Source organism: Podarcis liolepis (genome assembly GCF_965112155.1).
Source record: "Podarcis liolepis genome assembly, chromosome: 12".
In the NCBI taxonomy this organism is placed as follows: domain Eukaryota; kingdom Metazoa; phylum Chordata; class Lepidosauria; order Squamata; family Lacertidae; genus Podarcis; species Podarcis liolepis.
In genome coordinates, this window is record NC_139563.1 from 3,244,772 (window position 1) to 3,270,674 (window position 25,903).

General features: G+C 48.5%; 1 protein-coding gene across 1 annotated transcript in view; it reads right to left on the bottom strand.

The window, feature by feature from the left end:
* Positions 1 to 19,381, bottom strand: part of PTPN23 (protein tyrosine phosphatase non-receptor type 23) — a 61,907-nt gene extending 42,526 nt beyond the window's left edge. The window contains exons 1-7 of the mRNA XM_083466578.1: positions 19,150 to 19,381; positions 10,807 to 10,881; positions 8,500 to 8,627; positions 6,015 to 6,091; positions 1,712 to 1,761; positions 1,178 to 1,309; positions 74 to 154 (exon numbers count right to left, since the gene is read on the bottom strand). Coding sequence (XP_083322704.1) covers positions 74 to 154; positions 1,178 to 1,309; positions 1,712 to 1,761; positions 6,015 to 6,091; positions 8,500 to 8,627; positions 10,807 to 10,881; positions 19,150 to 19,233 — 627 coding nt within the window. The 5' untranslated portion in view covers positions 19,234 to 19,381. The remainder of the gene's footprint in view (positions 1 to 73; positions 155 to 1,177; positions 1,310 to 1,711; positions 1,762 to 6,014; positions 6,092 to 8,499; positions 8,628 to 10,806; positions 10,882 to 19,149) is intronic.
* Between the last annotated feature and the right edge of the window lie 6,522 nt (positions 19,382 to 25,903).

A 25,903-nucleotide genomic window follows, 5' to 3' on the forward strand; every position in this document is an offset into this window, starting at 1 on the left:
CTGCCCCAGGCTCAGGGGGAGGGCACTTTTCAGGCACTGGTCACCCAAGTTCAAGGCTCCCCAAACTGCTCACCTGGGCACTGATCCTGGCCACAAGGAAGCTCTTCCGGTTGTCCAGCATCGATTTCTCCAGAAGGCACTCCTGGGCCTGGCCCTTTAGACATGCAGGAGACGAAGAAATAAACAATAATAATAATAATAAAAATTTATTTATACCCCACCCTTCCCGGTTCAGAAAACCGGGCTCAGGGGAGGTAACAACAAATTTAAAACACTTAATTGATGCAACAAAAAACATCATAAAATACAGTATAGGACATGAATAACAATAATTTCAGAATTCAAAAATCAATTTAGGGGAAATCCATCCAATAAACATTAGATGATCACCAGGGCTAGTTGGCTAAATAAGTCCTATCTGGGCCAGCGAGGAGACCAGGGGAGAATGAGCTGTGGGATCCCAGAGCGGGTAATCTTCATAAAAAGGGGAGGGGGAGGGAAGGAAGGGGAATAAAAGATCAGGCTAAGTTCAAATTGAAAGCCAGGTGGAATAGCTCAGTCTTACAGGCCCTGTAGAAGAAAGTTCAATCCTGCAGGGCCCTGGTCTCCTGGGACAGAGCATTCCACCAGGTCGGAGCCATCACTGAGAAGGCTCTGGCCCTGGCGGAGGATAATCTGACTTCCTTAGGGCCCGGGACCTCTCAACTATGATTATTCATGGACCTTAAGGTCCTCTGCGGGGCATACAAGATGCTTTCAGTTACAGTGTTCTATAGCCTTGGACGCAAGGCTGCAGGTAACCTCAAGAGAGCAGTCCACTGCAGCTACTGTCGCATGAGCGGAGATCACGTTTTAAAATCGGCCAGCCCGTTTAGAACAATGAGTCGCTCTGACCTGCCCTCTGCTTTGGAAATACAGGGAGGAGAGAGCTGTCTGTAGCCACTAGCCACGATGGCTCGGCTCTACACTCCAGAAACTGGAGGCAGTAAGTGCTTCTGGGTACCACTTAGTGGAAGCCACAGGAGGGAAGAAAGAGGGTCTTGTGTTCGAATCCTGCTTGCTGGTTTCCTATTAGGGCTTCTGGTTGGCCCTTTGACTCCCCTTCCATTCTCAGCACCTTCACCAAGGGGCAGAGCAGGCCAGAGGAACTTCCCCTCGCCGCCCCCCCAGCTCTTACCAGCATGAGGTTGATATTGAGGTTAAGGATCTGATGGCTCATGTCTACGCTGTAGGAATGAGGGAAGTGGTCCCGGAGGTAAGCAAACGCCCCTGCCGCACACTGGAAATGGGTACAGGAGACCTTCATGCCCTGCAAGACAGAATGGGGGTTTTTTAGGGGGGGGGAGAGAGTTGCATTTTCAACAAGCCCAGCTAGAAGACCCCCCAAGGAAGATCAGCCCAAAGGCACACAGACTGAATTTCTCTCTCTCAAAAAATATATTTATACCGTTTGCTTGTAGAAAATCAAAGCGGTTTACAAAAAAGGCACAACAACAAAGAAGGCAAAATAATAAATTACCGTACATAAATAAGCAAATAAATGCACTGCCACATGCAGCAGGCTCATAGGAAGCAACCCTGCTGACGATGGTGAGAATTTTAACTAAGCTCTTTAAAAAACCGATTTTTTTAAAGCCCCAAAATACTAATTGGAGGTGCCTTTGATGCTATTAACCTGGCGAGGAGGGGAACTGAAAGCCCAAAGCCTTACCTCCTCGGATACCCTTTTGTCCATTGCTCCGAGCATGGAATGCAATGCGCCTGGGGGAGGAGAGAGGGAAAGGGTGAGTGGCGGCATCGTCCAATAGGCAGCGGCTCCCCAGGCCGTCTCCCCCTGCCTACTACTACGGAGAGTATTTTATTATTCATTTGCACAGCCGAAAAGCCGTAACAGAGCAAGATACATCCAACAGAATAAAAACACTTTGCCCTGTTAACATGGTTATTGAAACTAGGCATTCTGTCCAATAAAAATTTGTTCCCTGAAGAATTTAACTCAATGTTCCTCCTCAAAACTGTGGTCCAAAAGGCGAAAGAGGCCATCTTTCCAGTAATGTCAGGGAACCTGTAGTAGATAGGTAGCCGTGTTGGTCTGCCATAGTCAAAATAAAAAAATTCCTTCCAATAGCACCTTAAAGACCAACTAAGTTAGTTCTTGGTATGAGCTTTCGTGTGCATGCACACTTCTTCAGATACACACTGTGTATCTGAAGAAGTGTGCATGCACACGAAAGCTCATACCAAGAACTAACTTAGTTGGTCTTTAAGGTGCTATTGGAAGGAATTTTTTTATTTTGTCAGGGAACCTGTCCCCCAATGAAAATTGACCAAGTACACAGTTGCTCTGACGGTTGAGAGATTTACCACATTTTTTGCTCTATAAGACTCACTTTTTCCCTCCTAAAAAGTAAGGGGAAATGTGTGTGCGTCTTATGGAGCGAATGCAGGCTGCGCGGCTATCCCAGAAGCCAGAACAGCAAGAGGGATCGCTGCTTTCACTGCGCAGCGATCCCTCTTGCTGTTCTGGCTTCTGAGATTCAGAATAATTTTTTTCTTGTTTTCCTCCTCCAAAAACTAGGTGCATTTTGTGGTCTGGTGCCTCTTATAGAGTGAAAAATACAGTAAATCTTGGAACGAGGCTGCTCTCAAACCCTTGCAGTCTGGGCCAAGGAGCTGGGAATAGAGACGCCCCTTTTCAGAACAGACTCCTTGGCCAATCATCCCCTTCAGGCAGACATGGCAAGAGGCAGCTGCTTCTTGTACCCTCCTCCCACCAGGCTATTCCCACTGCAGGGGATGAGCGAGATGACATGCCCACGATCTGCCGCAGCCAGGAAGAACAGGGCCTCTATTGTCTCCCAGAGCTACACAAAAAGCTCTCTACAACCCAGCTCAGACCTTTCCCAGAAAGAACGTGGCAAGGCCAGACAAGCACACAGGTGTCCAGAAGGCTGCTTCTAAATATTTTGGTGCCTCTCCCCACCCCGTTAGATGAGAGTCTCAAAGTATCGCCACTTACATTTCTAACCTGCCCAGTCCTAGAAGGTTCAGTGCAGGCAACAAGACAAAACACAGAAACATGCAAAGATACTCAATGAAGCAGAGTTTGCCAACCTCTTACCTGTTGGGATACTGCCAGGAAGTCGGGGGCATCAGGCAGGCCCCCAGCTGGCTCCAGCCACCGGCCGGCAGCCGGTCTCTCTTGGAACAGCATCAAACAGCGACACGAGCCTCAGATAAGTTTAGAGACTCGTGTATGCTCTGTCAGCAGTGTGTGTAAATCACCTCACAGCAGAAGAGGCAGACAGAGATGTGCAAGCATAATGTACAGCATTTTATTCAGCATAGTTCCGGAACAAAGGAAAACATGTCTGCTTCCCTTCGTCTCCAGCAAAAGAGCAGTAACACAAAAGCTATATACAAACGGAAGTTCCCACCAAGTGCTGGAAGTAAACAGGCATGTGACACGCAACAGCCTGTTCCCTTTTAAGGTGGAACGGAACTATATCCTAACAGCGCCCTCCAGATCTTATGGACCACGACTTCCAAGGATGGCTGGGGCTGAGGGGAGCTGCGGTCGAAAACGTCTGGAAGGCACCAGATTGGCAAAAGGCTGCTTTGAAGTCTCCTTGGTTGCAGACGGGCCAGCCCAAAGCAGCCAATCTTCCAGGAGGCAATGCAACGTGGACCGTCAGAGCAGGAGGCTCAGGCAGTAGGAAAGCACTGGTGCTCTGTGGGTTCTAAAGGTCATATTTTTTTAGTCTGCGCTACTCTTCAAGCAGGTGAGGAATGTCAGAATTGCACAGAAATCCAAAGCAAATCAGAAACGATCGAGCTGGGACAAGGAAATCACTGCATTAGACAACACAATGTGGCTTCTTAGAGCAGAGCAACATCCACCCCCTAAAAACCCATCCTTATATTTTAACTTGCCTTAGCAGTCAGCCAAAGATTGTGGTCACCACCCTGATTTTGAAGGAATGGGTTTCCCAAACCCAAAACTGACTGTGCAGGCAGTTTAAAACAGGCACCAAAATCCCTATTTTTCCTTAGCTAAAATCCATTAACTTGAGCTCTGAGTCAATGTATAAACAAAAACCCGGTTGTATAAACAAGTGCTCAGAGCCCTCTCCTTTATCAGTTCATGACGGCAAGGATGGCCTTGGCTGCTCCAGTAGAACAGGGATGACACGTCTAGGTCTTATCCTACATCCTGACCACACTGACGCTCAGACCTAGCCTGGGAACAGCGCCAGAGTGTGTTCTTGGAGTTGGTGACCTCTTGCTCCAAGATAAGAGTGTAGGAAGGAAAAGCCTTTTATGGTCAGGAGTACAGGAAGGAAATCCCTTTTATGGTGAAGAGTGCCGGAGCAGGAACATCTGTGATGTCAACCTGCGTGGACAAGCTGATGTGGCTGAATTCCTGGGGAAGGGTGAGAGGGTGCCTGGAGGATATATATACGGCATGAAATTTCTCATTTCTTTGGACTTGCTGTGGACTGACCACGCAGGTGCCTTTCTGCTGTTCCGGAGAGCAGAAATAAAGAACTCTTTCTCTGAACCAACCCTTGGTGTCATTTGACTCCCTTCCTCCTGTCCGGGAGCAATGCAGACCCAATCGGTGAACTCCAATAAGGCGACAATTTCAGTGCTTCCAAAGCTTAGCACAAGGTCAGAAATGAGCCCATCTTTCATTTGGGGCTGGGACAGGTGGCCGCCTGGATAAAATATTTGCTGACCACTGGCAAGTGGTCTTCTGAGAAACACAGAAGCATGCACCGATTCTGAGCTATGGTAAGCCACGTTCTGCAGCCGGAGGAGCTGCTCTCTGGCCTGCACAAATAGTGTAAATTAAACACAGAGCGTTCCCCTCCAACCGCTGGAAATGCCCTTAATATTCTCAGCTTCCACCCTACGCCACTCACACTTTTTGAACCAGTCTCTGCAGCACACAGCGCTGAACCACAATTCCGGTGCTAGTCGCACAAAACCTAGCACAGATACTGCAGCATGGGGAGGGGGGCTGACGTGCTCCAGAGGTCCAGCGCTCCTAAGAGAAAGGTGCAGCCAAGCACCCATAAATCCACTTACCAAAGGGTAAGTACGCATTCCAGCTCACTGGCAAGGGGGGCACCGCAACACCCTCCCACTTCCACTGCTGTTAGGAGAGTAAGTCAGAGCAAACTTTGCCTTTCTCCCAAGCCCTCTCCACGTGCCAGAGGACTTAAATGACAAGGGAAGCCAGAGGCAGTGATGAAAAGAGGCTCGCTACTAGCTCCTGCCTCTCTTTGAGAGTAATTTCATTAAAGCAGCCATCGCTAGCCCCGTAACAGCTGTGCTGCCTGGGGCTCATGGGTGTTGTAGTCCAAAACATCTGGAAGGCACCTTCTTGGGGGAAGGCTGAGGAAGAACGCAGAAGCAGCCTAGACTCATGGATGCAAAGGCAGACACGGCTGTCGCCACATCAGCCAAGAAAGACTTGCCGATTATTTGCCAGCAAAACATCCTTGGCTGCTGCTGTGAATATACTTTTTGCTGGAATGATCCTTTAGTCATTCCTGTTAGGCTACTGATGTTCCGTTCCACCTTAAAAGGAAGAGACATGATTGTTGTATGTCACATGACTGTTTAGTCTCCAGCACAGCTTGCTGGGAACTTCCGTTTGTGTATAGCTTTTGCTTATGCTTCCTGCTCTTGGACATGAAAGAGAGCAGACATGTTTTCTTTGTCCTGAACTATGCTGAATAAACTGCTTGCAAATATGCTTTACATATGCCTCTGTCCGCCACTTCTGTTGCTTGTTATTCACTCTGCTGGTTAAGGCATGCTCAAGCTGTGAGTCGCTGTTTGATGCTGTTCCAAAGGACCAGAGTTCGTCTGGGCTGGAGCCAGCTGGGGGCCTGCGAAATGCCCCCGTTCCCTTGGACACATCCCAACAATTCCTCCCCGAAGCCCCTTTCGCCTCCTGGAAACAGAGATGCAGTCACAGGTCCAGCTGGCCGAACAGTCCTTACCCAGATTATACAGGATGCAGGCCTGCTCATATTTGATGTCCTCGTGCGTCACCGTCTTGCCGGAGAAGATCTCAGTCCTGCAAACAGAGGGGGCCATTGCGGGGGCTGAGCGGAACGTGTCCCAATGCACGGGCCTTTTTCCAGCAAAGCGCCCAGTTGGGGCACTGAATAGGCGCTCGGAGGCCCAGCCCAACAAAACACCCTCCTGCTTGGGGTGTATGGAGCTGGAGTTGGCAGCCATAGGAGAGGAGAGTGAATCTTGTGCTCAGGTACCGCATGCGAGTTTTGCACAGGCATCTAGTTGGCCACTGTGAGGACAGGATGCCGAACTGGACGGGCCCCCTTTGGGCTGATGGCGCATGACTCATAAAAGGGCCACATCTCCTGCGTGAAAACAACTCAGAGCTGCTGTGCTTGCCAACTCCCCGGAGGGGGAATAAGAAAACATGCTGCTTCGTCTCGCGCCCACCACCGATTCCCACTTCCCAAATCTCTGCAGTTGATCCCTATCACTTCTCAAATCTCCTTCAAGCTCCTAGCCCGGACAGAGGCTGGTTTCCCCACTCCTGTCTTGAAGACTGCTATCTTGCTAGCTTATTCTTTTCAACAGCCTCCACATCTCTAGCCATTCACTCATCCTTCCCCCAGCTGTCTGTCGCCAAACAAGAAGGTCACAGCTTGAGAAGAACCCTGCTGGATCAGACGATTGGCCCCTCTACGATGCAATAATCTTTATTGTCATTGTCCCATACAGAACAACGAAATTGAAAAAATCTACATCAGACATTCAAAAACCCATAAGCCTGCTATCCCAGCTATCCCAGCCTGGTTATCCCCCTAAAAAGTTTGATACCCCATAATTGAATACAATATACCGTATTTTTCGCACCATAGGACGCACCGGACAATAGGACGCACTTTGTTTTAGAGGGGGGAGAACAAGAAAAAAAATTCTCCCCCTCTCTGCCCAGCGCCCCTTCAGTGAAGTGGCAGGAGGCGCTGCGCAGAGAGGGGGAGAACTTTCCCCCTCTTGTTTTCCCGCTCTAAAACAAGGTGCCGTTTAAGGTGCGTTCAGGTGGCTACCTTGGAAGCCTGGAGAGCGAGAGGGGTCGGTGTGCACTGACCCCTCTCGCTCTCCAGGCTGCAGGTTCCTTTCGACCTGCTCTTTGGGGCTGGCGGGGGGAAGCCCACCACCAGCCCCAAAGAGCAGGTCAGGGAGCAGCGGAAAGGTGCAGCGGAGTGGCTCCTGCCATAGCCGCACGTCACCTCTCCAGCCGGGAGAGGGTCGCGGGGCTATGGCGTCTTTGCTCCATAGGACGCACACACATTTCCCCTTCATTTTTGAAGGGGAAAAAGTGCGTCCTATAGAGCGAAAAATACGGTACTCACACAGAGACTACCTTACACTGCGTTTAAAACCAAAATCGCATTTGGATAGAAACTGTTTCTCAGGCAGCTAGCCCTAGTCTTTATAACCCTGTACCTTCTTCCAGAAGGCAGAAGCTGAAAGAGATCATTTCCGGGGTGTTCACTATCCTGCGCTATCTCTGCAGCTTTCTTATGGCACCTGGAAGCATAGATTTGATCCAAGGTGGGAAGAGTGCACCCAATGATTCTCTCCGCAGTCTTTACAACCCTGGACAGCATTGTTTTTCCCCTGACTGTGCAGCTCCCAAACCACACACAGAGACCATAAGTTAATGCACTCTCCACAGTGCAATGGTAAAATGCCATTAACAGGTCCTTTGAGAGATTGTTTTTCCGGAGGATTCTCAGAAAATATAACCTCTGCTGTGCTCTCTTCATCAGGTCTTTGCTGTTTTCTCCCCAGGTTAGGGCATCTCTCAGCTCCATTCCCAGAAATTGAAACACCGAGACCTGTTCCACGCACTTCCCCTCAACAATGAGTCCACCATCCTCTTCTCACAGTGGCCAATCAGATGCCTGTGAGGAACCTGCAAGCAGGATTCGAACACAAGAGCAACTCTCCGCTTCTGCAGTTTCCAGAAACTGGAACCAAGGAGAATTACTGCCTCTAACCACAGAGGTGGGGCATAACCAACAAGCCTTCCAGGTCCTCCATTTCTGCTATTGCTTCATTACTCTGCACCCTTCCCCCCTCCCCTTTGGGCTCCCCTTCCAAAATAGAAAGAAATACCCAGTGGAGAGAATGTGCTACATTCCAGGGAGCGCCCAAGTTGCAGAGCAGTGTTGGGTCTCCGGCTGTTGTTATGGACTACAACTCCCATCATCCCTTGCCAGCAGGACCAGTGGTCAGGGAAGATGGGAGTTGCAGTCCCAACAGCAGCTGGAGACCCATGTTTGAGAAACACTGTGGTGGAGGGTCCCCTCTGTGGTCCATGCGCAGAGCGGGAGAAGCCCCAACCCCACTTGTTCCAGTTTTGGCTTAACCTCAAAGCCAGCTCTGCTAAGTGGCAAGGCTCAGCTCCTCAGCCATCGCCTCTTCCCCCTGCAGCTGGCTCACCAGGTAATGGGGACGGCTGCCTCATGCTCTGCTCCCATCGGGATGCGGCTCTGCAGGTAGTGCAGCTGCCCAAAGTACTTGCGCAGGATGCTGCAGCCTTCGAAGTCCCTGGGCACGTTGACGGCGTTCTGGGAGGGGAGAGGAAAGGGACAGGAGTCAGGTTAATAATAAAGATAATAATAATTTATTATTTGTACCCCGCCCATCTGGCTGGGTTTCCCAGCCACTCTGGGCGGCTTCCACAGAAACCAAAAATACACTAAAATATCACACATTAAAAACTTGTTGTGTGTTGTTATTTTTTGATATTTTTCATGTGTGGGAAATACTAATAAATTTTATTTAATAATAAAAAGTAGTAGTAGTAGTAGTAGTAATTTATTATTTGTACCCCGCCCATCTGGCTGGGTTTCCCCAGCCACTCTGGGCGGCTTCCAACAAAGACCAAAAATACACTAAAATGTCACTCATTAAAAACTTCCCTGAACAAGGCTGCCTTCAGATGTCTTCTGAATGTCAGGTAGTTGTTTATCGCTTTGACATCTGATGGGAAAGCGTTCCACAGGGCGGGCGCCACCACCGAGAAGGCCCTCTGCCTGGTTCCCTGTAGCTTTGCTTCTCGCAATGAGGGAACCGCCAGAAGGCCCTCGGAGCTGGACCTCAGTGTCCGGGCAGAACGATGGGGGTGGAGACGCTCCTTCAGGTACATTGGACTGAGGGCTTTAAAGGTCAGCACCAACACTCTGAATTGTGCTCGGAAAGGTTGAGGGCTCCGGACAGCAGGATGTGCTGAGGTCACAAGGCAACTGCCGACAGTGACCACTATCCCTTCGGGAAGCATGATCACATTTCAAAAATAAAAACCACGCGCACACAGTGCAAAAAGCTCTGCCTGGGAAGCACAACCCTGATGGGAAAGTCCTATTGTATGAGCACCTCAGTGGCTAAAAATTCCCATGAAAATGCCTTCAAACTGAGCTCACCTCAAGGCAGCTTCAGAGCTGCCTTGGACTAAATAACAGCAACAATAATGTAATATTATTATATAATACGTATATAAAATATAATATTATTAACCACACCTATAATAATAATTGCTCGGTCCCTGCTCCTGCCAACCTAGCAGTTCGGACGCACGTCAAAGTGCAAGTAGATAATTAGGCAGAAAGGTAAACGGCGTTTCCATGCGCCACTCTGGTTTCACCAGAAGCAGCTTAGTTATGCTGGCCACATGACCCAGAAAAACTGTCTTTGGATAAACGTCGGCTCCCTCGGCCAGTAAAGCGAGATGAGCATCGCAACCCGAGTCGTTCGCGGCTGGACTTAACTGTCAGGGGTCCTTTACCTTTGCTTTTATAATAATAATAATTTTATTATTTATACTGTGCCCATCTGACAGGGTTGCCCCAGCCGCTCTGGGTGGCTTCCAATGTAATAAAAACTCAGCAAACATCAAACTTTAAAAACTTCCCTAAAAAGGGCTGCCTTCAGATGTCTTCTGAAAGTCAGATAGTTGTTTATTTCCTTGACATCTGATGGGAGGGCGTTCCACAGGGAGGGCGCCACTACCGAGAAGGCCCTCTGCCTGGTTCCCTGTAACCTCACTTCTCACAGGAAGGGAACCATCAGAAGGCCCTCGGAGCTGGACTTCAGTGTCCGGGCTGAACGATGGGGGTGAAGACGCTCCTTCAGGTATACTGGACCGAGGCCGTTTAGGGTCAGCAGCAACACTTTGAACTGTGCTTGGAAACATACTGGGAGCTCATGAGATCCTTCTTCATGTGACATGCGGAGGATAGCAACATGAGAACAGGGCCTTTTCTGTGGTGGTTCCCTGCTTGTGGAAAGCATTCCCCAGGGAGTTTCCCCTGGCACCATCATTACATATCTTTAGGCACTAAGGAAAAACATTTCTTTTTCTCCAGGCCTTCAGCTTTTAACTATCGGTGGCCTCCTTGAGAGGGTGGGGTGTTCTAATCCAGCCTTTTTAAAACAAGACTGCCTTTCAGAGGGTTTTTTTGTCCTGCGGTGGTTTTTTTTGAGTTGTTCTGTGTTACCTTGGTAAAAAAAAGTGGCTAATAAATTCAATAAATAACAACTCAGAAGAAAAGTGACATGTATTTTAAAAGAAATGAAGATTTTAAAGCAAGACTGCCTCCCCAATCCGCTTCTCTCTGCCTCAGTTTCCCCTCTTACGGACTCCTGAAGGTCCTGGTGGGCAGCACTACATCATGTGAACCAAGTAAACCCGCGTCACCATCACCGAGAGGAAGAGGAGGGTTGGAGGAGAACCACGTATGTCCTCACCTGCCTCAGCTGCTCCAGCTTCTTCAACTCTTCATTGTAGTTCTCTGGATTTTCACCATAGTTCTTCAGGACAAACTAGCATAGGGGGAAGGAAGGAAATGTATTCATTTATTCATTGAACATATAATATAGTAATAATAATTAAATAATAAACTTTTATTTATATCCCACCCTCCCCAGCCGAAGTCGAGCAATAAAATAAAAGGAACACAGCATTCTAAAATCAATTCAAAATTAAATTAATGGCAACCATTGGGCTAGAGTCCTGTGAAGATTGCCAAAGGAGGGAGTCAGGCTGTGACCTGGCCAAAGGCCTAGTGGAACAGCTCTGTCTTGCAGGCCCCGCAGAAAGATGTCAAGTCCCGCAGGGCCCTAGTCTCTTGGGACAGAGCGTTCCACCAGATCGGGGCCACAGCTGAAAAAGCCCTGGCTCTGGTTGAGGCCAGCCTAACCTCCCTGTAGCCTGGGACCTCCAAGATGTTTTTGTTTGAAGACCGTAAGGTCCTCCGTGGGACATACCAGGAGAGGTGGTCCTGTAGGTACGAGGGTCCTAGGCCGTATAGGGCTATAAAGGTCAAAACCTTGAACCTGATCCTGTACTCCACCAGGAGCCAGTGCAGCTGGTAGTGCACCGGGTGAATGTGATCTCTAAGCCCTTTATATAAAATTAATACCAACAACGTTCATTAAAATTTTCTAAAGCAAAACAAGATGAAAGCAAGATTAACGAACAGAAAACAACTGCATATTAGAAACACAACCAAGCAGTGTACAAAGCAAAAATCTGGCATTTGAAGATCGGAGTACAGGAAATAACTGGGTAAGTTTGAGAGGTGTTTCAAGCTCCCTACAGCCACCTGAGGCTGAGGGTACTGATGCACCCAAGGGTGATGAGGGTATTCCAGAGGTGCCATCACCAAGAAGGCCCTGCCTCTCCTTTATCACCAGGTGACTCTCCAAACCCAGGCCTGCAGCACTTCAAGATAACCAGCTGCGTTCAAGATAGGGCTACCATATGTCTGGAATTTTCCAGACGTAGCAGCGACTCGTCCATCGTAAACAGCATCCGGGTGGAAAATTGCTGAAATGTCCGGGAAAACCCGGACGTATGGTAACCCATTTCAGAAGTGTAGATTTTGGCGAATTTCCTTAAAAATAGGGCAAAACTTCCTCTCTCTTTTTGGAGATTTTGCTCAACAACTTTGCTCCCCCCCCAAAAAAAAGCTCAACAGCTTTTTTGTCCTGATTTTCACTTTTTGAAATATGGCAACCCTAGTTCAAGAGTGTCTGCAGCTGACCTGCCACTATCCATCACTTTGCTGAAAAGGCGTCTTGGACAGTGATGGTACTTGTCAAACAAAGTGGTGGCCTGTCTGACCCCCAACTGGAAGAGAGTTCCACAGGATGAGGCCCACAATACAGAACATAGCATGGCTCCTGGTGGATATGAGCCAAAAGGATGAGCACGTTTTCTAGCTTTCTTTTCTCACAGGACTCCAACAGAAGAGAGCCCTCGGTCCCCACTTATAACCAGCTTCCCTCCACAGAAAGCCGCTGTGGTGTGGTGGTTAAAGAATCGGGCTAGGGCATGGGTAGGCAAACCTAGGAAGTGAGAGCTGGACCATAAAGAAGGCTGATCGCCGAAGAATGGATGCTTTTGAATTCTGGTGCTGGAGGAGACTCTTGAGAGTCCCATGGACTGCAAGAAGATCCAACCTCTCCATTCTGAAGGAAATCAGCCCTGAATGCTCACTGGAAGGACAGATCGTGAAGCTGAGGCTCCAAGACTTTGGCCACCTCATGAGAAGAGAAGACTCCCTGGAAAAGACCCTGATGTTGGGAAAGATGGAGGGCACAAGGAGAAGGGGACGACAGAGGACGAGATGGCGGGACAGTGTTCTCGAAGCTACCAGCATGAGTTTGACCAAACTGCAGGACGCAGCGGAAGACAGGAGTGTCTGGCGTGCTCTGGTGCATGGGGTCACGAAGAGTCGGACATACATGACTAAATGACTAAACAACAACAACAGAATGTGTCCTTTTATTTAAAATGCATCTCTGGGTTATTTGTGGGGCACAGGAATTCATTCATTATTATTATTATTTTTTCCAAAATATAGCCCGGCCCCCTACAAGGTCTGAGGGACAGTGGACCGGCCCCCTGCTGATAAAGTTTGCTGACCCCTGGGCTAGGGACTGGGAGACTGGGGTTCAAATCCCCGTGTGAAGTGCCCTAAAATACATACTGGACTTGTTTCGATTAATGTCTGCAGGGAACTTTGTGGATATTTAAGTTATAATTAGAAAAATCCTAATAAATATTCAAAAAGGACAGAGTTTATAAGAAGTAAATCAGGAGGCCAGATGCAGGATAAAGGAAGTCTTTTATTTGGTTGTTTGTATTGTTGTATGTTATGTTCACATTTAATGTGTATTGGGGGGTGGGGTTGTGTTATGTTGTAAATTAAATTCCAATAAAATCAATCAATCAATCAAATCCCCATGTGACGCTCACTGGGTGTGCCCTTAGGCCAGTCACTCATCCTCAGCCTAGTCTACCTCACGGGGCTGTTGTGGGGATAAACTGAGATAGGGGGAAGAAATATGTGTGCCACTTAGAGCTCCTTGCAGAAAAGGTGAGATACAAAAGTAAAATGAATAAAATCCAAACTACGGATCTTGTCCTCATATCCATTTACCGTCCTCACAGCTTCCCGGAGACCGTTCCCTGCTCTGTCAACACCAGATCCCAACAGGTCAGGCCAGAAAAGCCACATTCTTTGCTCAGGGAACAGGTGTTCTGCAGTCCAGAAAAGAGGCCTCGTCGTGTTGGGAAGCAAAGAGCCAACTCAGGCGTCCAGGGAAGCTGCCTGCCTTACGCAGGGCCTTTGATTTGCAATGTACTTCATCCTGACCGCCACGGAGTAAAACAAATCCCTCTTACACCCTTTTCGCAGCTGGGAAAATCAAGGCCGGAACAAAGCCACTGTGATCCACAGCCAAGGGAGATTTGCATGTGGATATAATATAAATAGAAATGGAGCCGCATAGTTGGATTATACAAGCATCCTGGTCTCCCAGCGGCCAGCCAGGAGACCACTCTCCCCTCTCAAGTACAAAGCAGGTAGCCGTGATGGTCTGCCGTGCCGTAGTCAAAATAAAAAAATTCCTTCCAGTAGCACATTAGAGACCAACTAAGTTTGTTATTAAATGGGTTGCGGGTGGCGCTGTGGGTTAAACCGCAGAGCCTAGGACTTGTCGATCAGTTCAAAAGCACCTCAAAGTGCAAGTACATACAGTGGTACCTCGCAAGACGAATGCCTCGCAAGACGAATGCCTCGCAAGACGAAAAACGTGCAAGACGAAAAACGTGCAAGACGAAAGAGTTTTCTGTTTTTTGAGTTGTTCTGCAAGACGAATTTCCCTATGGGCTTGCTTCGCAAGACGAAACGTCTTGCGAGTTCGCTTCCTTTTTCTTAAAGCCGCTAAGCCGTTAATAGCCACTAAGCCGCTAATAGCCGTGCTTCGCAAGACGAAAAAACCGCAAGACGAAGAGACTCGCGGAACGGATTAATTTCGTCTTGCGAGGCACCACTGTAAATAGGTACCGCTCCGGCAGGAAGGTAAAGGGCGTTTCCGTGTGCTGCTCTGGTTCACCAGAAGCGGCTTAGTCCTGCTGGCCACATGACCTGGAAGCTGTACGCCAGCTCCCTCAGCCAATAAAGCGAGATGAGCGCCGCAACCCCAGAGTCTGTCACGACTGGACCTAATGGTCAGGGGTCCCTTTACCTTTAAGTTTGTTATTGGTATAAGCTTTCCCACAACCCTTCTGAATAATACCCCTCCCCACCATCTCACTATATATAAGGGTTTGGTGACATCTGTTTCAGTGTATCTGAAGAAGTGTACATGCACACGAAAGCTCATACCAAGAACTAACTTAGTTGGTCTCTAAGGTGCTACTGGAAGGATTTTTTAAATTTTGTTTTAAGTACAGTGTACTTTGTTTTAAGTACAGGGTTACAGATGCTTCAGGTTACAGACTCCGCTAACCCAGAAATAGTACCTCGGGTTAAGAACTTTGCTTCAGGATGAGAACAGAAATCATGCTCCCGTGGCACGGCAGCAGCAGGAGGCCCCATTAGCTAAAGTGGTGCTTCAAGTTAAGAACAGTTTCAGGTTAAGAACGGACCTCCAGAACGAATTAAGTTCTTAACCCGAGGTACCACTGCACAAAGCATTTTCCTGGCTCAGAGACTTTGCACCCTGTGTGATCTCTGCCTCCTATGCGCATGCATGCACACACAGTCATTTTCCACAGTGAGAAACAGGAACGGCAGCACCAGCCATCAGCAGACTATGACTCAGCCCCTTTCCTTCTGAGCAGAAGCGACGACACAGGCAGATCCAGGCAACACTGCCCATCAGAGATGCCTGGGGAATTTTACTGCTTGAAGCTGTTTTTCAATTATTGCTTTTATTACAGTACAACTTCTGGGGACGCTGCGTTAGGAGCTTTCCAAGGGTATGAAATAAGTATAAACACATGAGAAATTACCAAGAACGCTCCTGATGTAATACAGTGGTACCCCGGGTTACATACGATTCAGGTTACACACTCCGCTAACCCATAAATAGTACCTCGGGTTAAGAACTTTGCTTCAGGATGAGAACAGAAACGCCCGGCGCTGGCATGGTGGCAGCGGGAGGCCCCACTAGCTAAAGTGGTGCTTCAGGTTAAGAATGGACCTCCGGAACGAATTAAGTACTTAACCCGAACTACCACTGTACAGTGAAGGTAATGTAACTTTTGAGTTGCGAATGTGGCAAACCCGGAAATGTATACTTATGGGTTTTGCCGCGCTCGCTTGCGAAACCAAGCAGCTACAGAAGGCATTGCAGTTGGAGATGCCCAACCGAAACCCTACTGAATAGACTCTGACTAGAGAGCAGGTAAGAAGAACAGGAAGGAATTGGGTATTTTGCTTGTACTTCCTTGTCCCATAGGATCCCCAACATTTCCCAATTATTGGTGCCATTTTTACATTATAGGAAGCTGACTGTTATTTGAATGGCTTTGGATGGAACCACATAAACCTCTTAACTGCTTCAGATTTTCCCAAAGAATCTTGGGGTTACTATCAGACTGAAGCCCATTTTCCAAAAAGAAGGGCGATGTTCATTTCATAGCATTTATATGCCACTTGACTGTAGAAAACCTCAAAGTGGTCCTTAATGTCAATATCCTTAATAATGGCAAGCAGAAAGTGCTCTCACTCTGTCTCCCACTTGTATGACTTTTGCCTGGCTACGTCACCCTCCATTTTATTTTATTTTATTATTTTATTTTATTGATGGCCCACAATCCTATTTGCTCAATGGCTGGTGACTGACTTAGGAGTCAAGTTGCAGTGCCTATTATTATTATTATTCTAAATTTGTATACCACCCTATAACCTCTGGTTATTACAAATACACCTTACACTGCTCATTTTTGATCTTGAAGTCAGTAGTACATCAACATCCAGAGACTTGAGACGTTTTGGAGAACATTTGCTAAGAGTCACTCTGTCAGAACCTAAGGAACCCATTGTGGGTTTCTTTTTAAAATTCTCTTCTCCAAGCACAAGGTGCTGCTTCCATGGCACAAGAGCAGGAACCCCCAAACTCGGCCCTCCAGATGTCTGGGAATACAACTCCCATCACCCCTGACCCCTGGTCCTGTTAGCTAGGGATCATGGGAGTTGTAGTGCCAAAACATCTGGAGGGCCGAGTTTGGGGGATGCCTGCGCAAGAGAGTTCATCCATTTAATGAACTTCTGTTCCCTAGGACTACAACTCCCATCAGCCCCAGCAGGCATAACTGTAGTCCCCCAAAAAATGGAAGACAGTAGAAGCTGAGGCTTCAAGACTTTGGCCACCTCATGAGAAGAGAAGACTCCCTGGAAAAGACCCTGATGTTGGGAAAGATGGAGGGCACAAGGAGAAGGGGACGACGGAGGACGAGATGGTGGGACAGTGTTCTCGAAGCTACCAGCATGAGTTTGACCAAACTGCGGGAGGCAGTGGAAGACAGGAGGGCCTGGCATGCTCTGGTCCAGGGGGTCACGAAGAGGCGGACATGACTAAACGCCTAAACAACAAAGGTCAGGGAAGGCTGGCCCAGGGGCTACGTGCATCAGGCCACTGCCAACTTGAAGAGGCTACAACGGGCACAAGATTATTAATTGGATGTGGCAAGGAAAGTGTATGTGACAGAGCAACTGAATATAATTTGGATCTAGGCAGATATGGAGACAAAGAGAATGGCAGGCACAAAGTGTGCTAAGTCATTCATTGGGGGCAGAAGAGCAGCCCAATTAAAGAGACTGAGTCAGGAGTTCAGAAGATGAGCCTGGAGATTGTTTGTCGAGACTAACGGCCCTAAACACACCCACATTTTCTCCCACACTCTCAGTCATCACCCGTCACGCCTCGCAACCTTCCTTCCTATCCCAACGAGCCTTCCCCTCCCACCAAAATGCACATCAAGGCCTGCTCCCAATTCCTTGACCCTGATTTCTCAAGAATGATCAACCATCACATCAAGGGAGCACACTCAGTTCCTTCGTTTAGGTCAGAAACCCCTTAGTCCAGCGAATCTCAGGTTTTGAGATTGCACTCCTCAACTTACTGCTCCCCAAACCATCACCAACCGCTTGCTCCACAACAGCACACAGAGAGGTCCCCACATGCAAGCAATAAACAAACAATAACAATAGGCCCCACTTTCTTATGCTCAGGGCTCCATATCAAGAAAATACTCAGCCTCCTCCCCAGAACCATACCTTAGCACTTGAGGGGTATGTTTTTAGGACCCACCAAATAACTGGGAATTGTTCTGAACCTCCCCCTTTTTGGTGCTGTGTTGCTAACCCACCCTGGACCTTCGGCTTGAAGGCTTCTCAAAGGGTGTGGTCAAGGGCAGGAAGGTCCAAGGGCAATCCAGGAAACTGTTAAAACATTGCACTGCAGTACAGTATAATATATAACCATATTTCGAGAATGATAATATAACATATAATTATACTTTGGGAAAGATTCATGCCGCTTGTGCATTGCTCTATGCTTCCTGGATGTCCCGGGATGATATTCTAAAGTAGTTGTATTCTATGTTATAAATCAAGCACTGCTCAGAGTCCCCCACCCCTGTTTTCCAATGTGTTCCTTATCTATAAAAAAAAAAAAAAAAATCGGCAAGCAAAATTGTTGGTTCGAAAGTGTGGCCCCAGAGCAGGGGGGAAAGTTTGACAACTACTAGGCATTATTATTTTTATTATTATGCCTGCCCCTACCTCATACCTCCTAGGCCTTTGCCTCTTCCCCACCCCGCCCCCACTAGGCTAATAATAATACAGTGGTGCCTCGCAAGACGAAAAGAATTCGTTCCGCGAGTCTTTTCGTCTTGCGATGTTTTTCGTCTTGCAAAGCACGGTCCGTCGCAACTGCGCCTCTTCAAGCGGCTTTTTTAAAAAAGCGCAAGACGTTTTCGTCTTGCGAAGCAAGCCCATAGGGAAATTCGTCTAGCGAAGCAACGCAAAACCGAAAAACCCTTTCGTCTAGCGAGGCATTCGTCTTGCGAGGCATTCGTCTTGCGGGGCACCACTGCAATGATGATGATAATGCTGTCTGCCCCTCCCCCTTAGGCCTCTGCCCCTCCCCTTCCCCACTAGGCTAATAGTAGTAGTAGTAATAATAATAATGATGATGATGATGCCACCCCCTAGCCCTTAGGCCTCTGCCCCTCCCCCACTGGGATAATAATAACAACAACAACAACAACAACAATAATAATAATGCTGCCTGCCCCTACTCCCTAGGCCTCTGCCCCTCCCCCACTGGGAAATAATAATAATAATAATAATAATAATAATAATAATGTTGTCTGCCCCTCCCCCTTACACCTCTGCCCCTCCCCTTCCCCACTAGGCTAATAATAATAATAATAATAATAATAATAATGCCTGCCCCTACTCCCTAGGCCTCTGCCCCTCCCCCACTGGGATAATAATAATAGTAATAATAATAATAATAATGCCTGCCCCTCCCACTTATGCCTCTGCCCCTCCCCTCCCCCACTAGGCTGATAGTAATAATAATAATAATAATAATAATAATAGTGCTGTCTGCCCTCCCCCAGGCCTCTGCCCCCCCCCACTAGGCTAATAGTAGTAGTAATAAGAATAAGAATAACAATAACAATGCTGCCTGCCCCTCCCCCTTAGGCCTCTGCCCCTCCCCCACTGGGATAATAATAATAATAATACTGCAATAGTGCCCCCTTCCCCCCCGCGCGCCTCCCACCTTCTTGACGGCCTGCTGGAAGCCGAACTCTCCCGCCTCCTTGAGGTCCAGCCAGATCATGGGCATGCGGGGCACGGCCTCCATCCCGCCGGCCTCGCCCCCCGGCCTCGACGCGGCGCAGCACCAGCCGGGCCCCTGCCAGGAGGCTGCCCAAGCCCAGCCCAGCCCGACAAGCAGGAGCAGGAGCAGGAGGAGAAGGAAGAGGAAGAGGACGCGGCGGCGGCGGCTGAGGGGCTCCTCCGGCCCGGCCCGACTTCCGGCGCCCCGCCCACTCCCCGCCGGAAGCCGCGGCGCCTGACGGGAAGCGGAGTTCCCGCTCCCGGGGACGCCGCCAAGAGACGCTCGGAGGACTACAACTCCCAGAAGCCCCGGCAGCCGGCAGCTCCTGCTAGGGCCTGATGGGAGTTGTAGTTCGGCAACCACTGAAGGCCGCGCAGGTGTTGAGGGAGCGCATCTGGACAGCTGTGCGCAGGATCCCTGCATTGCAGGGCGGGGTTGGACTAGATGACCCTCAGGGGTCCCTTTCTGGGATTCCAGACCCTATTTTCCTTTTTTTTACCCCCATGGTAATCTTTATTAATTTTATAAGTACACTGGTACCTCAGGTTACGGACACTTCAGGTTACAGACTCCGCTAACCCAGAAATAGTACCTCGGGTTAAGAACTTTGCTTCAGGATGAGAACAGAAATCGTGTTCTGGCGATACAACGGCAGTGGGAAACCCCATTAGCTAAAGTGGTGCTTCAGGTTAATAACTGTTTCAGGTTAAGAACGGACCTCCGGAACGAATTAAGTACTTAACCAGAGGTACCACTGTACATGGACGCTGGGGGCGCTGCAGGTTAAACCACAGAGCCTAGGACTTGCCAATCAGAAGGTCTGCAGTTCGAATCCCCGCAACGGGGTGAGCTCCCGTTGCACGGTCCCTGCTCCTGCCAACCTAGCAGTTCGAAAGCACGTCAAAGTGCAAGTAGATAAATAGGTACCGCTCTGGCGGGAAGGTAAACGGCGTTTCTGTACACTGCTCTGGTTCACCAGAAGCGGCTTAGTCATGCTGGCCACATGAAGCTGTACACCGGCTCCCTCAGCCAATAAAGCGAGATGAGCACTGCAACGCCAGAGTCGGCCAAGACTGGACCTAACGGTCAGGGGTCCCTTTACCTTCACCTTACCACTGTACATACTACACACACACACACACATTACATTACATTTTACATTTACACTTGCTCTTAAGAGCTGACTTCGCTCCTTCCTTCCTTCTGGCTTTTTTGTGTTGTCTCTAAATTTTTCCCATTGTCAGCCCCTATTTTCCAGGGACAGTCCTGGATTTACAGAAGCCCAGTCCCAGTTTCTGATTTTATCCCAAAATGTCCGACTTTTCCTTAAAGGTAATGTTAAGTTGTGGGTGAACATATCAGACGACACAGCGATTCTTCAAACAGCTCTTGTTTATTCACAGGCCAGAACAGAACTGAACTGAAGGGTTCAGTCAGCCTGCTTATATAGAGCTCCAGTACAACGTAACTGTAACAATTTTCTAAAACTATCCAATCACTGAATGTCACTTTCGATCCCTTATTTGCATAACTATCTACAGTATCCCCCTGCTGGCCCAGGGGGAGAACTTCAGTACATAACAGGTAAAGGGACCCCTGACCATTAGGTCCAGTCTCGGACGACTCTGGGGTTGCGGCGCTCATCTTGCTTTATTGGCCGAGGGAGCCGGCGCACAGCTTCCGGGTCATGTGGCCAGCAGGACTAAGCCGCTTCTGGCGAACCAGAGCAGCGCACGGAAACGCCATTTACCTTCCCGCCGGAGCGGTACCTATTTATCTACTTGCACTTTGACGTGCTTTCGAACTGTTAGGTTGGCGGGAGCAGGGACCGAGCAACAGGAGCTCAGCCCGTCATGGGGATTCGAACCGCCCACCTTCTGATCGGCAAGCCCTAGGCTCTGGTTTAACCCACAGCACCACCCGCGTCCCTCACTTTTCTTTAGGATGCCCCTATTTCCACCGGGGAAAGGTTGGAGGGGATGCGATTCTACAATTCTAATAAATCTGTGATAGACCAATGCCAACAGCAACTTCAGGGAATGCCATTAACGGTGCAGTGATCTTGGTAGATCAGTAGGTGGCAATGGAGATCCTCAATTTCAAATGAGCACCCTGAGGTTTGGTCCAGACTTGCAGGTAGTAAAAATGTTTGGAATCCCAGGGCTTGGATGCAGAAGGGAAGCACCAGTCATATGACTCTATTGCAACAAAAGCAACCAAGTGTTATGTAGCCCTAGGAAAATTTAGTATACAGTGGTACCTCAGGTTACAGACGTTTCAGGTTACATATGCTTCAGGTTATAGACTCCGCTAACCCAGAACTATTACCTCGGGTTAAGAATTTGCTTCAGGTTGAGAACAGAAATCGTGCAGCGGCAGCAGGAGGCCCCATTAGCTAAAGTGGTGCTTCAGGTTAAGAACAGTTTCAGGTTAAAAACGGACCTCAGGAATGAATTAAGTTCTTAACCCGAGGTACCACTGTATTTTAGATACAATACCTCTGTTGTTAAAACCTAAGATAGCTTCTGAAGGTGTTCATTCTCTTAACTGCATGTTCTTTTATTCCTGTGCAATATATGATATTAAAATAATACTCTTGGGATAAGTATTGGGTGGTGCAGCAGTCGGTGGGTTTAACAGGGGTCAGCAAACTTTTTCAGCAGGGGGCCGGTCCATTCTCCCTCACACCTTGTGAGGGGCTGGACTGTATTTTGAAAAGAAATAAAGAATTCCTATCCCCCACAAATAACCCAGAGATGCATTTTAAATAAAAGGACACATTCTTCTTGTTGTTGTTTAGTTGTGTCCGCCTCTTTGGCCACTATCTGAATGATAATCTTGGACATTTGATTGCCCTTTTTACCCATTGTTGTCTTTTTAATTGTATATGTTGTTGTTTAGTCATATAGTCATGTCCGCCTCTTCGTGACCCCCTGGACCAGAGCACGTCAGACACTCCTATCTTCCACTGCCCCCCACAGTTTGGCCAAACTCATGCTGGTAGCTTCAAGAACACTGTCCAACCATCTCGTTCTGTTGTCCCCTTCTCCTTGTGCCCTCCATCTTTCCCAGCATCAGGGTCTTTTCCAGGGAGTCTTCTCTTCTCATGGGGTGGCCAAAGTCTTGGAGCCTCAGCTTCAGGATCTGTCCTTCCAGTGAGCACTCAGGGCTGATTTCCCTAAGAATGGAGAGGTTTGATCTTCTTGCAGTCCATGGGACTCTCAAGAGTCTCCTCCAGCACCATAATTCAAAAGCATCCATTCTTCGGCGATCAGCCTTCTTTATGGTCCAGCTCTCACTTCCATACATCACTACTGGGAAAACCATAGCTTTTACTATACGGACCTTTGTTGGCAAGGTGATGTCTCTGCTTTTAAAGATGCAACTCATGTAAAGGCACGCTGGTTCCCGGACCATCCGCGGGCTAGATTTATAAGGTGACTGGGCCGGATCCGGCCCCCGGGCCTTTGTTTGCCTACCCATGGACTAGGACCTGGAAGAGACCAGTTTCACTCTCAGCCAGGAACTCCCTGGGCCAGTCAATGTGTCTAACCTACCTGACAGCAATGTTGGGGGGATTAAAGTGGCTGAGGAAACCTAGCCAGACGGCCGGGGTATGAATAATAACTTCTTCTTCTTCTTCTTCTTCTTCTTCTTCTTCTTCTTCTTCTTCCTCCTATTAAAATGATGAGGGTGAGATCCATGTACGCCACCTTGAGCCCCTTGCAGAAAAGTGTAGGATTCATGGGCATCCATCTATCTCAAGAGACAATGGACAAAATAAAAAAGTTCCTTCCAGTAGCACCTTAAAGACCAACTAAGTTAGTTCTTGGTATGAGCTTTCGTGTGCATGCACACTTCTTCAGAAACGAAAGCTCATACCAAGAACTAACTTAGTTGGTCTTTAAGGTGCTACTGGAAGGAACTTTTTTATTTTGACTATGGCAGACCAACACGGCTACCTATCTGTAAGAGACAATGGAGTGTGCCTACAAGGGGTCAAACTGGTAACTGCTGCCTCCTGTGTTGTTTTTGCTGTGTTAGCAGCACAGAAGTGACCATCCCTGGGGAACAAGCCTGGCCAGTAGGTCTGGAGGTCCTGGGCTGCCCAGATGACAAGACCTCCCTCTCAGTCTCACTGATGGGGTCCAAAGGAAAGCAGAGCAAGACATTTGGCACTGGCTTGGCTACAGGAGTTCCTGGAAGGAGGTGCACAAGGCACCATCTAACCGTTTTAGGGACTCCATTCCAGATTTGTGTAGGGCTTACTTCCGAGCCTTTTGTTGTCCCAAATATATCCCTCAAGGCAGTGGGTATGGATTTTTCCTTGGGGGTTTCCTCCCACACAAGGCTGTGGAGGTTCAGGATCAGAGTCTTCCTTCTCCTAGAGGGGCTCGCTTCCCAGATTGACAAGCCCCATCTGGCCCTCATGTCCGTCTGCAGCATGTGCAGAAACCGCCTTATTGCACCCGCTATTGCTAGGGCAGTGGCGTAGTGTGGGGGGTGCAGGGGGGGCCGGCCGCACCGGGCGCAACATCTGGGGGTTAGGGTTAGGGGGCACAAATTACTTGCCTTGCCCCGGGTGCTGATAACCCACGCTACGCCACTGTGCTAGGGTAGGATATAAAATAATAATAATAATAATAATACAATATATTATTTCTACCCCGCCCATCTGGCTGGGTTTCCCCAGCCACTCTGGGCGGCTTCCGACTGAATATTATAAACAATACAGCATCAGACATTAAAAACTTCCTTAAACAGGGCCACCTTCAGTTGCCTTTTAAAAGTATAGTAGTTGTTTATTGACATCTGCTGGGAGGGTGTTCCACGGGGCAGGTGCCACTACTCAGAAGGCCTCTGCCTGGTTCCCTGTAACCTCACTTCTCGCGGTGAGGGAACCGCCAGAAGACCCTTGGAGCTGGACCTCAGTGTCCGGGCAGAACGATGGGGGTGGAGACGCTCCTTCAGATATACAGGACTGAGGCCATTTAGGGCTTTAAAGGTCAGCACCAACACTTTGAATTGTGCTTGGAATGTACTGGAAGCCAATGTTTCAGGACCGGTGTTATGTGGTCTCGGCGGCCGCTCCCAGTCACCAGTCTAGCTGCCGCATTCTGGATTAATTGCAGTTTCCAAATCACCTTCAAAGGTACAGGTAAAGGGACCCCTGACCATTAGGTCCAGTCGTGGCTGACTCTGGGGTTGCAGCGCTCATCTCGCTTTATTGGCCGAGGAAGCCGGCGTACAGCTTCTGGGTCATGTGGCCAGCATGACTAAGCCGCTTCTGGCGAACCAGAGCAGCGCACGGAAACGCCCTTTACCTTCCCGCCGGAGCGGTACCTATTTATCTACTTGCACTTTGACGTGCTTTCGAATTGCTAGGTGGGCAGGAGCAGGGACCGAGCAACAGGACCTGACCCCGTTGCGGGGATTCGAACCGCGACCTACTGATCAGCAAGTCCTAGGCTCTGTGGTTTAACCCACAGCGCCACCTGCGTCCCTTACATTCAAAGGTAGCCCCACATAAAACTATAAATGCAATAAGTCCCTCTGAAAGAAGATATGGGAGCACCGCAAATCATCAGCATTATTATTATTTTCTAAATTTGTATACCACCCTTCATCGTAGACCACAATCATGATTTTCCCATCTATGTACATACAGATCTAGCTGAACATAGAGCTCTGCCTTGATTGTTGCAATGCACCTCATTACTGTTGTCGTATAAGTGTAAGATTATTATATAATCTGAAAAGGCTGTTATAATCTTAGATTTTAGGGTGGCTGCAAGGGGCTTGGCTTCGACAGTCACAAAGCGATCTTGCAGCACTTCCAAATTTGCCAATTTGTTTTGTAGGACCTTCTCCCCCTATTGATTCTCTTTCCCCCTTTGCCCGTCCATCACCTTTGCCCTTTCTCACCGATACATCCTCCAAAAAGGGTTCAGGAGCAGCTGTTTGGGACTCTTCGCTGCTCTCCCTCTATTCTTCCCTTGCAATTATCCCTCATATGGCCAGCCCACATGCGATTATGCAACTCGCTCCTAGTCCTGAAATGTCCTCTTTTAGATATATACCATCTCTTTTAACATTAAAAGGAAAAGGGCTTGTTTTCTTGTTTATATCGTCAGCCCTTTCCCTCCCCTGGCTGACAAAGGCACCACCAAAATAGAAAAATCAAGCAGAAGGCAGGAGCCTATTTTTACTGCGGAAGAGGGTTTTTTTCCTTCTTCTCTCCCTCCCCCCTCCAAAAAAAGAGTTAATTACTTCCAAATATCACCTTCCTGGTGCTGATCCTTCTAGAATAGATTATCCAGGGCTGGAAAGAAGGAGGCAGAAACATTCCATTTATACCCAGGTCGCTTCCAGAAAACCTGGTTGTTGAACATTCAGACCGATTGCTTCGCAGGGAGTTTATGAACACAACCAAGTTACAGGGAACCAGGCAGAGGGCCTTCTCGGTGGTGGCACCCACTCTGTGGAACGCCCTCCCTTCAGATGTCAAAGAGATAAACAACTACCTGACATTTAGAAGACATCTGAAGGCAGCCCTGCTTAGGGAAGTTTTTAATGTGTGACATTTTGATGTATTTTTAATCTTCAGTTGGACGCCACCCAGAGAGGCTGGGGAAACCCAGCCAGATGGGCAGGGTACAAATAATAAATTATTATTATTATTATTATTATTATT